Source organism: Chelonia mydas, chromosome 9, assembly GCF_015237465.2.
Source record: "Chelonia mydas isolate rCheMyd1 chromosome 9, rCheMyd1.pri.v2, whole genome shotgun sequence".
Lineage (NCBI taxonomy): Eukaryota > Metazoa > Chordata > Testudines > Cheloniidae > Chelonia > Chelonia mydas.
Window position 1 is genome coordinate 54,161,603 of NC_057855.1, and position 12,759 is coordinate 54,174,361.

The following is a 12,759-nucleotide window of genomic DNA, read 5'->3' on the forward strand; positions in this document are numbered from 1 at the left end:
TACCTCAGTTTTTCATACACTCTTCAGTCCGTTCCTAGAGCATCCCAATTCTCTAACAGGGAGCTCTGGTGAGCAGGGGCTGATGTAGGGCTAGCACCAATTGAAGGCACTGCTTGTTGAGGCACTGACATCAGTGGGAGCAGAGTTGACCCCTTCATGGGGAATTGTGATATGAACTATCCCAAACAATGTAAAGGTATATGCAAACCCCTACATTAATGTCATCTGTGCCTGATGTCATAAGAGTTAGGAAAATCAGAGCTAGTGTGCCAACAGTAACCTTGGCATCAATGGGCAGAAGTCTATTGATTTTGGTGAAATTGAAGAACCAGGAAGGAGAAAGGGGGGGACACTTAGCGCTCCTGACATCTGATTAGCAGAGCACAACATCAGCCACCTATGTAACTGCTTAGAGATCTAAGAACCAGTTGATGGGAGCCATTAACATCTTCCAGTATAGCAATACCTACCCCCATCTCAGCTCTGTCCATCCCAATTGAATTTAAAATGGTGACACCATGAATGACTTCTCTCTGACAGAAAGAAAATAAATAAAAATGGGGCGGGGGGTGAGGAACACCGAGAGGCCTTGGAATGGGAGGAAGGAGGGAATAAGAGGGTATGGGGGTGTGACAGGTTTCAGTTGGTCCTCCGAGCCCCTAGGGGGCGATGGAGAGCTATGGTCCCACTGGCAGGCCTTAGTCACACCTTTCGGGCGCTGGGGAATTAGCGAGGAAGGTGTGCCGGCCGGAGTCTGCAGCGCGCCCCTCAGGCCGGGGAGCGCCGGCACGAGTCTGCAGCGCGCCCCTCAGGCCGGGGAGCACCGGCACGAGTCTGCAGCGCGCCCCTCAGGCCGGGGAGCACCGGCACGAGTCTGCAGCGCGCCCCTCAGGCCGGGGAGCGCCGGCACGAGTCTGCAGCGCGCCCCTCAGGCCGGGGAGCGCCGGCACGAGTCTGCAGCGCACAGTTCTGCTACCCAAGGCAGGTTGGCCGGGGTAGGGGAACGCAGGCCCACCCAACTCCACTGCGTTCCAGCCCAGGGCCCTGACAGTGGCGGGAGGCGAAGGTCCCGCTGCTGGGTCAGCGGAGGGCCATCCGCGCCCGCTGACCAAACACATCCATCCCACGGTGCAGTTCTGCCCCTGGGCTACTTCCTACCCGGTCTCTCAAGCGGGTCTCTCTGGTCCCTCCAGCTCGTCCGGGTATTCCGCTGCTGGCAGCTCCAGCTCCCCCTCTGTGTCGGACTCACGCTGGCCTGGGCTACAGCCGGGCCCCTCCAGGTCCTCCGGGTACTCAGCGGCTGGCAGTCCTGGTCGCCACAGGCCTTCCTCCCGGTCAGGTTCCTCCTGGCACAGGGCCTCCCTTGGGTCGGCAGCAGGATCGCGAGGGAGCAGCCTGTGTCTGTCTCCCTCCCTGGTGCTCTCCTCACTGGGCAAAGGGCCCCGCCCTTTGTACTTCCTGTCCCACCCCTCCCCTTCCGGGGATTGGCGTAAGCTTGGTCTGGCCCCTCCCACTCAGGCTGAGAGGGTGGCTCTTTACCCTCTGGTTCAGAGGGAAGTCACGCTGACTCCCTACATACCCTACCCCTCAAATCCAGCTCCCGATCTTCGGAGCTGGCATCCTCACACTCTCCAAGGCGGGATAGGAAATCTGCATTGGCGTTGTCTCGTCCCGCCCGATGGTGAATCGTGAAGGCATAGGGCTGCAGAGCTAGATACCACCGCATTAGCCTGGCCTTATTGTCCTTCATCTTATTAAGCCACTTCAGGGGTGCGTGGTCCGTAACCAGTATAAAGGGGGCCCTGAGGATGTAGTAGCGGAGAGCATCGACTGCCCACTTAACTGCTAGGGCCTCTTTCTCCACAACGGAGTAGTTCCATTCTCTGGGGAACAGCTTCCAACTGAGGTAAACAATAGGGTGTTCCTCCCCATCCACCTCCTGTGAGAGGACTGCCCCAAGCCCTACACCTGAGGCATCAGTCTGAACGATAAAGTCACGATGAAAGTCAGGGCTGAAGAGTACTGGATCGCTACACAGCCGTTCTTTGATAGTTTGAAAGGCCGTCTCGCACTCGTTGGACCAATGCACCCGGCGGGGATTGTCCTTGGTCAGGAGCTCCGTTAACGGGGCCGTAATGCTTGCGAAGTGGGGTACAAACCGCTGGTAATAACCAGCTAAGCCCAAGAATTGACGCACCTGCCTCTTCGTGGTCAGCGCCGGACATTCCTGGAGTGCTTGGACTTTCCCGATGAGGGGGCGGACCTGTCCCAAGGTGTACCCCAGGTAAGTGGTTTCCTCCCGCCCGATTCGGCATTTTTTTGGATTGGCCATAAGCCCGGCTGTGCGGAGGTCCCGGAGGACCGCCGCTACTTGGTTAAGATGCTCCTCTCAGTTATTGCCATAGATGACCACATCGTCCAGGTAGGCCGCAGCGTACTTCGTGTGTGGTTGCAACACCCGGTCCATCAAACGCTGGAAGGTTGCTGGGGCCCCATGTAGGCCGAAAGGCATCCGGGTGAAATGGTATAACCCTGAAGGGGTGGCAAACGCGGTCTTCTCCTTGGACCTGGGATCCAAGGGGATCTGCCAGTACCCCTTGGTGAGATCTAAAGTGGTGATATAACAGGCCTCCCCGAGCCGGTCGAGGAGCCATCAACGTGGGGCATCGGATAGGAGTCAAATTTTGAAATGGCGTTTACCCTCCAGAAGTCAATGCAAAACCGTCGGCTCCCATCGGGCTTTGGTACGAGGACGACGGGGCTCCGCCACTCACTCTGGGAGCGCTCAATAACACCCAGATCCAACATTGCCTGGACTTCCTCCTCTACGGCCTCCCGCATTCGCCTAGGCAATGTGATCTTGGACCACCACCCCGGGTTCCGTCTGGATCACATGGTAGGTGAGTGTAGTCCGCCCGGGTTTCATGGTGAATGTCTTGGGGAATGCCCTTACTAAGCAGAGTGCCTGTTCTTGCTGCTCGACTGTGAGTGTCTCTGCTAGCTGGGGCTCACCATTATCCGACTCCTCGGGCGGTTGGGGCGCCAGGTCCGGTTCAGTGGGATATGGGGCAACTAGGAGCCCTTCCCGGTCCTGCCAGGGTTTTAAGAGATTTACATGATAAATCTGCTTTTCCTTACGGCGACCAGGTTGCCGAATTTCATAGGTGACAGGCCCTACCTGGCGGAAGACCTCATATGAACCCTGCCAGAGGGCAAAAAGCTTTGATTCCTCCAAGGGGAGCAGGAGGAGTACTCGGTCCCCTGGCCCAAATGATCGAGCCCGGGCGCCCCGATTGTAGTGCTGCTCCTGGGCTCTTTGGGCTGTGTTTAAGTTCTCCCCCGCGAGCTTGCCCGCCTGCACCAGCCGTCCCTGCAGTTGTAAGCCGTATTGCAAGAGACCCTGTGTTGCAGACGGGTTGTGTTCCCAAGTCTCCCTCAAGAGGTCCAACACCCCGCGGGGTCGCCGCCCATAGAGGAGCTCGAATGGGGAGAACTTCGTGGATGCCTGGGGGACTTCTCGAATTGCCAATAGTAAAGAAGGGAGCAGCTGGTCCCACTGGCGGAGGTCCTGGGTGGGGAAACGCCGCAACATTCCCTTCAGGGTCCGGTTAAACCGTTCGACCAATCTGTCAGCCTGGGGTTGGTAGACCGAGGTCTGCAATTTCTTAATCCCCAATAGGGCACATACCTGACGGAACAGCTTAGACGTGAAATTGGTCCCTTGATCAGTGAGTATCTCCCGTGGGAGGCCCACCCTTGCGAAGATCTTCACGAGCTCCGCTGCGATAGTGCAGGCGGTGATACTTCTTAAGGGGATGGCCTCGGGGAAGCGGGTGGCGTAGTCCATCAGGACGAGGATGTATTGATGGCCCGCCTTATTTTTTGGAAAAGGCCTGACCAGGTCCATTGCTACCCTCTCAAATGGTACACCTACGACTGGTAAAGGGACTAGGGGGGCCTTCCGTACCCCTGCCGGGGCTGCATGTTGGCAGTCTGGGCACGACACACAGTAATTCTTCACCTCACGGTGGACGCCGGGCCAGAAGACCCTGGCCAGGACCCTGGCCACAGTTTTTTCCTGCCCTAAATGGCTGGCAGCCGGGATGTCATGTGCAAGCTTCAGGACAGCCCGACGATGAATGCGGGGGACCACGAGTTGGGTCCAGACCTCTTGAGTCTGGGGGTCTCGGTCAAGGCGGTAGAGCCTCTCATGGTTGAGTTCAAACCTAGGCCATTGGGTGGTGCGCCGCGCGTCCACGACCTCACCACCCGGGCCAGCTGCTCATAGGCAAACCGGAGCGTAGGGTCCTCCCTTTGATCCCGGCTAAAGTCCACCAGGTCAGGAGGGGGACCAGCCATTTCCAGGCCATCCTGCCCGGGGGTGGGACCTGGGTCAGCTCCAGGGTCGGAGCTCGAGTCAGGTCCTGTCTTCCTCTCAGGTGGGGCTCCCTCGAACGCCTTTTTGGTGGGTAGGGATTGGAGTACCTCAGCGAAGTCTGGCCAGTCGCAGCCCAGGATCACTGGATAGGCGAGGGATGACGCCACCGCCACATTCATTAACTGAGTTGCTCCATTCACCGTGATGGGGACCCGAACCATGGGGTACGATTTTACTTCTCCGTGGATGCACTGAATCCGTACTTCCCCAATGGTCCGCTTGGTGTCCGAGAAGAGCGCCTGGCGGACAAGGGTCTGCCCACAGCCCGAATCAACTAGACCCACCACGGGGACCCCGGTGACTTCCATGGGAGCTGTCAGTTTGGCCACAGAGGGCGGACGGGCCCGTCGCTCCCCGGTGCACACCAGGCCAAAGTTGCAGTCCATCGCAGGACAGCCCCGTTGCAGATGACCGTACTCGCCACATCGGAAACAAGGTCCTACCTCTGGGCACGCCGGCCGCGTGGGGGCACCAGTGGGGCTGCAGAGTTGGCTGGGGCCCGGTGGTCGGGTTAAGCGTCCAGGGCCGGAGAGTGGTGTGGACTCAGGGCATCAGGAAAACTTGGTCCTGCCGCCATCTGGTCGTCGGGTACGGTGGGGTGCGTTGGTTTGGGAGGTGGGCCCCCTCCTTTCAAGTTTCTGTGCATTGGGTCCAGGGTTTGGGGGAGCGGGCGGCCGGTCCTATCGGGGCCTCTGCCTCGAGAAAGTCCTCCATAAGCGCGACGGCCGTGCTCAGACTTTGTGGCCGGTGCCGCAACACCCAAGCCCTCCCCTGGGGCGGGAGGATGTGCATGAATTGTTCGGGGATGACCTATTCCGTCACCTCAGCTGCTGTTCGACGCTCGGGTTGGAGCCATCGGGTATCTGCGTCCTTCAGTTCCTGGGCCACGGCCCGGGGTCTGGCGCCCGGTGGGTAGACCTTTTCTTGAAACCCAACTGAAACCCGTATGAGTCTGTAGCGCGCCCCTCAGGCAGCGGAGCGCCGGTATGAGTCTGTAGCGTGCCCCTCAGGCAGCGGAGCGCCGGCACGAGTCTGTAGCGCGCCCCTCAGGCAGCGGAGCGCCGGCACGAGTCTGTAGCGCGCCCCTCAGGCAGCGGAGCGCCGGCACGAGTCTGCAGCGCGCCCCTCAGGCCGGGGAGCGCTGGCATGAGTCTGCAGCGCGCCCCTCAGGCCGGGGAGCGCTGGCATGAGTCTGCAGCGCGCCCCTCAGGCCGGGGAGCGCCGGCACGAGTCTGTAGCGCGCCCCTCAGGCAGGGGAGCGCCGGCACGAGTCTGTAGCGCGCCCCTCAGGCAGGGGAGCGCCGGTATGAGTCTGCAGTGCGCCCCTCAGGCCGGGGAGCGCCGGTATGAGTCTGCAGTGCGCCCCTCAGGCCAGGGAGCGCTGGCACGAGTCTGTAGCGCGCCCCTCAGGCCGGGGAGCGCCAGTGTGAGTCTGCAGCGTGCCCCTCAGGCCGGGGAGCGCCGGCACGAGTCTGTAGCGCGCCCCTCAAGCAGGGGAGCGCCGGCACGAGTCTGTAGCGCGCCCCTCAAGCAGGGGAGCGCCGGCACGAGTCTGTAGCGCGCCCCTCAGGCAGGGGAGCGCCGGTATGAGTCTGTAGCGCGCCCCTCAGGCCAAGAAGCGCTGGCACGAGTCTGTAGCGCGCCCCTCAGGCAGGGAAGCGCCGGTATGAGTCTGTAGCACGCCCCTCAGGCCGGGGAGCGCCGGTGTGAGTCTGCAGCATGCCCCTCAGGCCGGGGAGCGCCGGTATGAGTCTGCAGCGCGCCCCTCAGGCAGGGGAGCGCCGGTATGAGTCTGCAGCGCGCCCCTCAGGCAGGGGAGCGCCGGTATGAGTCTGCAGCGCGCCCCTCAGGCAGGGGAGCGCCGGTATGAGTCTGCAGCGCGCCCCTCAGGCAGGGGAGCGCCGGTATGGGTTTGTGGTGCACAGTTCTGCTACCCAAGGCAGGTTGGCCGGGGTAGGGGAACGCAGGCCCACTCAACTCTGACACACACAGAGCCCCTGCAATGGGGACTGGGAGGGAAGTAGGGTGTCCTTGGTGTGTGCAATGAGCAATGAAGTGTGTGCCCCCCACCCCCATTGTTATATAATCCTTCTGGATGCAGCAATGCTACCTGTGTGTATCTATGGCTCTTCAACAAGGTGACATTTACAAAGCCCAGGGCCCTGACAGTGGCGGGAGGCGAAGGTCCCACTGCTGGGTCAGCGGAGGGCCATCCGCGCCCGCTGACCAAACACATCCATCCCATGGTGCAGTTCTGCCCCTGGGCTACTTCCTACCCGGTCTCTCAAGCGGGTCTCTCTGGTCCCCCCAGCTCGTCCGGGTATTCCGCTGCTGGCAGCTCCAGCTCCCACTCTGTGTCGGACTCACGCTGGCCTGGGCTACAGCCGGGCCCCTCCAGGTCCTCCGGGTACTCAGCGGCTGGCAGTCCTGGTCGCCACAGGCCTTCCTCCCGGTCAGGTTCCTCCTGGCACAGGGCCTCCCTTGGGTCGGCAGCAGGATCGCAAGGGAGCAGCCAGCAGCCTGTGTCTGTCTCCCTCCCTGGTGCTCTCCTCACTGGGCAAAGGGCCCCGCCCTTTGTACTTCCTGTCCCACCCCTCCCCTTCCGGGGATTGGCGTAAGCTTGGTCTGGCCCCGCCCACTCAGGCTGAGAGGGTGGCTCTTTACCCTCTGGTTCGGAGAAGCCACCCTGACTCCCTACAGGGGGGAATACAGAACCCCTGGCACAGGGGGAAAGCAGGGGGACACACACAGAGCCCCTGCAATGGGGACTGGGAGGGAAGTAGGGTGTCCTTGGTGTGTGCAATGAGCAATGAAGTGTGTGCCCCCCACCCCCGTTGTTATATAATCCTTCTGGATGCAGCAATGCTATCTGTGTGTATCTATGGCTCTTCAACAAGGTGACATTTACACATCAGTCAGGAGCAGAAAGATTGTTGCAATTAATCTGAATTGTTTAGATTACTAAGGGCCTGAATCTGCCACTCTAAGGCAATTGGAGAGATAAGGTGGGTGAGGTAATGTCTTTTATCAGACCTACCTCGTCTCTCTAACATCCTGGGGCCAACACTACACTGCATACTCTAAGTACATATCAACTGAGGGCCCGTTTCTGCCAGGGTTACTCTTGGAGTAAGGTACCAATCAGCACAACTAACTGAGAATACCATCTAGTCTACAAATCAGTGCATTGGTGGAAACATCATTGGTCTGTATCTCCAGTAAATGGATGGAACCATTGCCTCACTCACAGACCCCCTTGTTAATAACTCTTCCCATCAGGGGCCCCTACATGTCTGAGGCCTGCTTGGCCTGAGAGAACTTGCTTTCCCAGTCCAAAGCACTGGAAAGCCAAACGTTTCAAAGTTGGAAGGTGCCTACTTTTTTCCAAACATTATTTGGTTAACAGCACTTCAGCCAAGTGTTAAATTAACCAACGTTTACCTGATAAAGCATCGGAAATGAGAGTTTCAAAGCTGTTAATGAAATCATTATTTCAGTAGCGCTGGGCTCCGATAAGCCATTGTGACAGCACTTCGCTGGCTTACTGCTATTCAGCACACATTGTTTAGCAACTTGCTCTTCTTTACTGCTCAGAGCTCCAGTATGAAACTCCAGAAAAACCTGAGAGTCTCTGGATTAAGATTAGAAGTGTGAGCAACAAGGGTGATGTCGTGGTGGGAGTCTGTTATAGACCATCAGACCAGGGGTATGAGGTGGACGAGCCTTTCTTCCGGCAATTAACAGAAGTTACTACATCGCAGGCCCTGGTTCTCATGGGAGACTTCAATCACCCTGATATCTGCTGGGAGACCAATACAGCGGTGCACAGGCAATCCAGGAAGTTTTTGGAAAGTGTAGGGGTCAATTTCCTGGTGCACGTGCTGGAGGAACCAACTAGGGGCAGAGATCTTCTTGACAAACCGGGAAGAATTAGTAGGGGAAGCAAAAGTGGATGGGAACCTGGGAGGCAGTGACCATGAGATGGTCGAGTTCAGGATCCTGACACAAGGAAGAAAGGAGAGCAGCAGAATACGAACCCTGGACTTCAGAAAAGCAGAGTTTGACTCCCTCAGGATCCCCTGGGAGAATAACATGAGGGGGTAAGGAGTCCAGGAGAGCTTGCTGTATTTTAAAGAATCCTTACTGAGGTTACAGGGACAAACCATCCCTATGTGTAGAAAGAATAGTAAATATGGCAGGCGACCAGCTTGGCTTAACAGTGAAATCCTTGCTGATCTTAAACACAAAAAAGAAGCTGACAAGAAGTGGAAGATTGGACAAATGACCAGGGAAGAGTACAAAAATATTGCTCAGACATGCAGGAGTGAAATCAGGAAGGCCAAATCACACCTAGAGTTGCAGCTAGCAAGAGATGTTAAGAGTAACAAGAAGGGTTTCTTCAGGTATGTTAGCAACAAGAAGAAAGTAAGGAAAGCGTGAGCCCCTTACTGAATGAGGGAGGCAACCTAGTGACGGAGGATGTGGAAAAAGCTAATGTACTCAATGCTTTTTTTGCCTCTGTCTTCACGAACAAGATCAGCTCCCAGACTACTGCCCTGGGCAGCACAGCATGGGGAGGAGGTGACCAGCCCTCTGTGGAGAAAGAAGTGGTTCGGGACTATTTAGAAAAGCTGGATGAGCACAAGTCCATGGAGATGGATGCGCTGCATCCGAGAGTGCTATAGGAGTTGGCAGATGTGATTGCAGAACCATTGGCCATTATGTTTGAAAACTCATGGCGATCGGGGGAGGTCCCGGATGAATGGAAAAAGGCTAATGTAGTGCCCATCTTTTAAAAAGGAAAAGAGGAGGATCCTGGGAACTACAGGCCAGTCAGCCTCACCTCAGTCCCTGGAAAAGTCATGGAGCAGGTCCTCAAGGAATCAATTCTGAAGCACTTAGAGGAGAGGAAAGTGATCAGGAACAGTCAGCATGGATTCACCAAGGGCAAGTCATGCCTGACTAATCTAACTGCCTTCTATGATGAGATAACTGGCTCTGTGGATGAGGGGAAAGCAGTGGATGTGTTATTCCTTGACTTTAGCAAAGCTTTTGACACGGTCTCCTGCAGTATTCTTGCCAGCAATTTAAAGAAGTATGGGCTGGATGAATGGACTATAAGGTGGATAGAAAGCTGGCTAGATCGTTGGGCTCAACGGGTAGTGATCAATGGCTCCATGTCTAGCTGGCAGCCGGTATCAAGCGGAGTGCCCCAAGGGTTGGTCCTGGGGCCGGTTTTGTTCAGTATCTTCATTAATGATCTGGAGGATGGTGTGGATTGCACCCTCAGCAAGTTTGCAGATGACACTAAACTGGGAGGAGAGGTAAATGATTAGGGGACTGGAACACATGACTTATGAGGAGAGGCTGAGGGAACTGGGATTGTTTAGTCTGTGGAAGAGAAGAATGAGGGGGGATTTGATAGCTGCTTTCAACTATCTGAAAGGGGGTTCCAAAGAGGATGGATCTAGACTGTTCTCACTGGTAGCAGATGACAGAACAAGGAGTAATGGTCTCAAGTTGCAGTGGGGGAGGTTTAGGTTGGATATTAGGAAAAACTTTTTCACTAGAAGGGTGGTGAAACACTGGAATGTGTTACCTAGGGAGGTGGTGGAATCTCCTTCCTTTGAGGGTTTTTAAGATCAGGTTTGACAAAGCCCTGGAGGGATGATTTAGTTGGGGATTGGTCCTGCTTTGAGCAGGGGGTTGGACTAGATGACCTCCTGAGGTCCCTTCCAACCCTGATATTCTATGATTCTACTGTTAATAGTTTGTAGCAACTGGAATTTGTTATATTTGATGGGGATTTTCATTGTGAAGAGACTCCTGCTGGAGGTGATTCCTGAGGCTGTGAACTCTTCCCACGTGGGATGACACCCTAAAGGGTTAATTACTGTTTTCCCCCAATAAAGGGACAGCGTGGGAGCTGGCTGCCTGCTGCAGTCTTTCAGCCGAGGTCTCCATACGGGCTTTCCTGTACCAGCACAGAGTACAGTGGCCCCCCTTGGCAGCCCCATCCCTGGTGTGTGCGTGTGAAACAGGAGGCGGGTGCACAGGGGAAACTTGGATTCAGTGCCAAGACAAATGAAGGGCAGGGCAGGGCAGGCAGCAGATTAATGGCCCTCCTGGAACAGCCATTTCGTTTTGGCCAGTTTGTGAGCAGGGCTGGGACATCTCCCACAGAAATGCCCAGGTCAAGGTGAAGAACACTCAGGGAAACAAGTGCAGCCTCAAAGAGAGGATTGGCAACAGTCCACTGCTCAGAAGAAACCATGTTTGCACTTCGAAAGGGAAGTGTCACCTTCCTCCAGCCCAGGGTCAGCTACTCGCTGACAAGTGCATGTCAGAGACAGCCTGCAACCCAGAGTGCAGGCAGCAGTTACAATATATTGGTTTGATGTGTCAGACTTGTAGCTCCTAGTTTTTAAAATAAGGGACCAGCAGCTGGTATAAATCAGCCTAGCTTCATCAAATTCAATGGAACTCCACTAATTGCACCATCCGGGGCTCTGACCCCTCATGTAGGGCTGCTAGGCTCAGGGAATTGAAAAGAAGCAGGGGTCTGTTCACATCGACTGCAGGTAAGTAGCTAGCACTGGTCTGACAACAGAGTTCCTATTCCACGGGAATTCCAACATTTCACAATTTGGTTTTGTTCTGATTCAGAATGAAACAAGTCAAAATTTCCCTCAGAATGGGGAACAAATGATCTCTCTGACAATGCTTTCCATCTGTAGGTCTCAAAGGCAGGAGAGTCCCCATTGTCCTCATCAGACAGGTGGGAAAACTGAGGCACAGCAGCAAACTGAGTTGTTCAAGGCCACAGAGCAGCTCAGTAGCAGAGCCAGGAAGAGAACCCAGGTCTCCAGACTGCCATTCCAGGGTCCTATCAATGTTTATCACTAATAAGCACCACAAAGTGTGTACACAGTGGCATTAGCCTAATGAAGCAGTTCACAGGTACACCAGAGAGAGTTACACATTTAGTTATACATGTAGCACCACAAAGCTGGGTCTGGGCTGGGACATGAAGTGAGAGGTTTTTAATAGCTACATAAACAAGTTATATTTACTTTCTAAACCTTCTCCTTTGGAACCGTGCAGGCAGGTTACAGATTAAATAATTTTCCTAGAGACTGAACGAAGGGGCCAGTAGCAGTTGTTCATGTTACAAGACTCCTGCAGTTTGCATGCTCTCACGACCACTAGCAGGTGGCACCAGAGAGGCTCAGGACTGGAAGAGAAAAGGTATTTGCAGGCAGGATGCAGTTAGGCTATCAGAGTGGCACAGGAAGTAGAGGATTAGAATAGCCGGAGTTGTTTCAAGACAGGACTGAGATGTAGGAACAAAGCTGAGCTGAGGCCAGTACTGGTGTAAACAGACTACTGGAGGTCAGAACTGAAGTAGGTTGGCAGAGCAGTGGCAGGGAAGCTTGCAAAAACCTAGCTATAGCTTAAGGGATCACTCTTGGTTTCACTAACACTAGGAACATCCCCATAATCATTCACAATTTAAAGCAAGCATGAGAAATTCAACACCTCTTACCCAGCCTCCTCTCCTCTTCAGCCACGTCACCAAGGTCTTGCGGACAAACTCTCCCAGGCAGTCCACAATGGCATGCACCATTGCTGGCTGGGCCTGTCTGACACAGTCCACAGCCAGCCCAGCAGCCACAGCATAGAGAGACACGACCTTGCCCCATGTTACACCTGCAGGAAGATGGGATAACAGTCATTTTCACGCACATGTGCTGTGGAGTTGGGGCTGGCAAAAGGCACGCTGTTTAGAAGCCGAGATGAGTTTCTCTCTATGTTTGTGCAGCTTTCCTAGTTCAGGTGCAGTAGCACCTCTGCATCTTCCTGCGCTGGGGAGTATAGACTACACTAAGGTGAATTGGGTGCAGCGATTGGGGAAGCGGTGCCCCACCTTCACTCTTGAAGCAGGGGGACTTTAACACATATCCATCCCTAGATGTGCTTTGATCTCACATCAGCCCCAGTTCTACAGTTAAATGGCTTCCAGCACACTTGACCCCTGTGCAGCAGAGTGCAGAAAGCTGACCAGACAGACCACCAAAATAGTGACTGGTGCATTGTGGGACAGAAGTAGGAGGTGTAGCTATACCAGTGGGGCTATTATGCCATTGATTCTCACCCATACCCACACTGCACCAGTGGAGCCCGACATGAGAGGACCACATGGTGGTTAGTCATGCTCAATGCACGTCCTAGCCAAACAGCAGTGTGATCCTCTGTGCCCTGCTGGGAGCATGTGTGTGATGTTTCTGTTTCTCTAGAAGGGTGGTGAAGCACTGGAATGG

General features: G+C 55.4%; 2 protein-coding genes across 5 annotated transcripts in view; one reads left to right on the forward strand and one right to left on the reverse strand.

The window, feature by feature from the left end:
• Positions 1-12,759, forward strand: part of THAP4 (THAP domain containing 4) — a 79,433-nt gene that overhangs the window by 57,392 nt on the left and 9,282 nt on the right. The gene's annotated exons all lie outside the window — the stretch shown is intronic.
• BOK (BCL2 family apoptosis regulator BOK) overlaps positions 1-12,759 on the reverse strand; it is a 40,276-nt gene that overhangs the window by 2,522 nt on the left and 24,995 nt on the right. For all 4 annotated transcript variants that reach the window (XM_027829596.2, XM_043522461.1, XM_027829594.2 and 1 more), the window contains one exon: positions 11,985-12,148. In XM_027829596.2, coding sequence (XP_027685397.1) covers positions 11,985-12,148 — 164 coding nt within the window. The remainder of the gene's footprint in view (positions 1-11,984; positions 12,149-12,759) is intronic.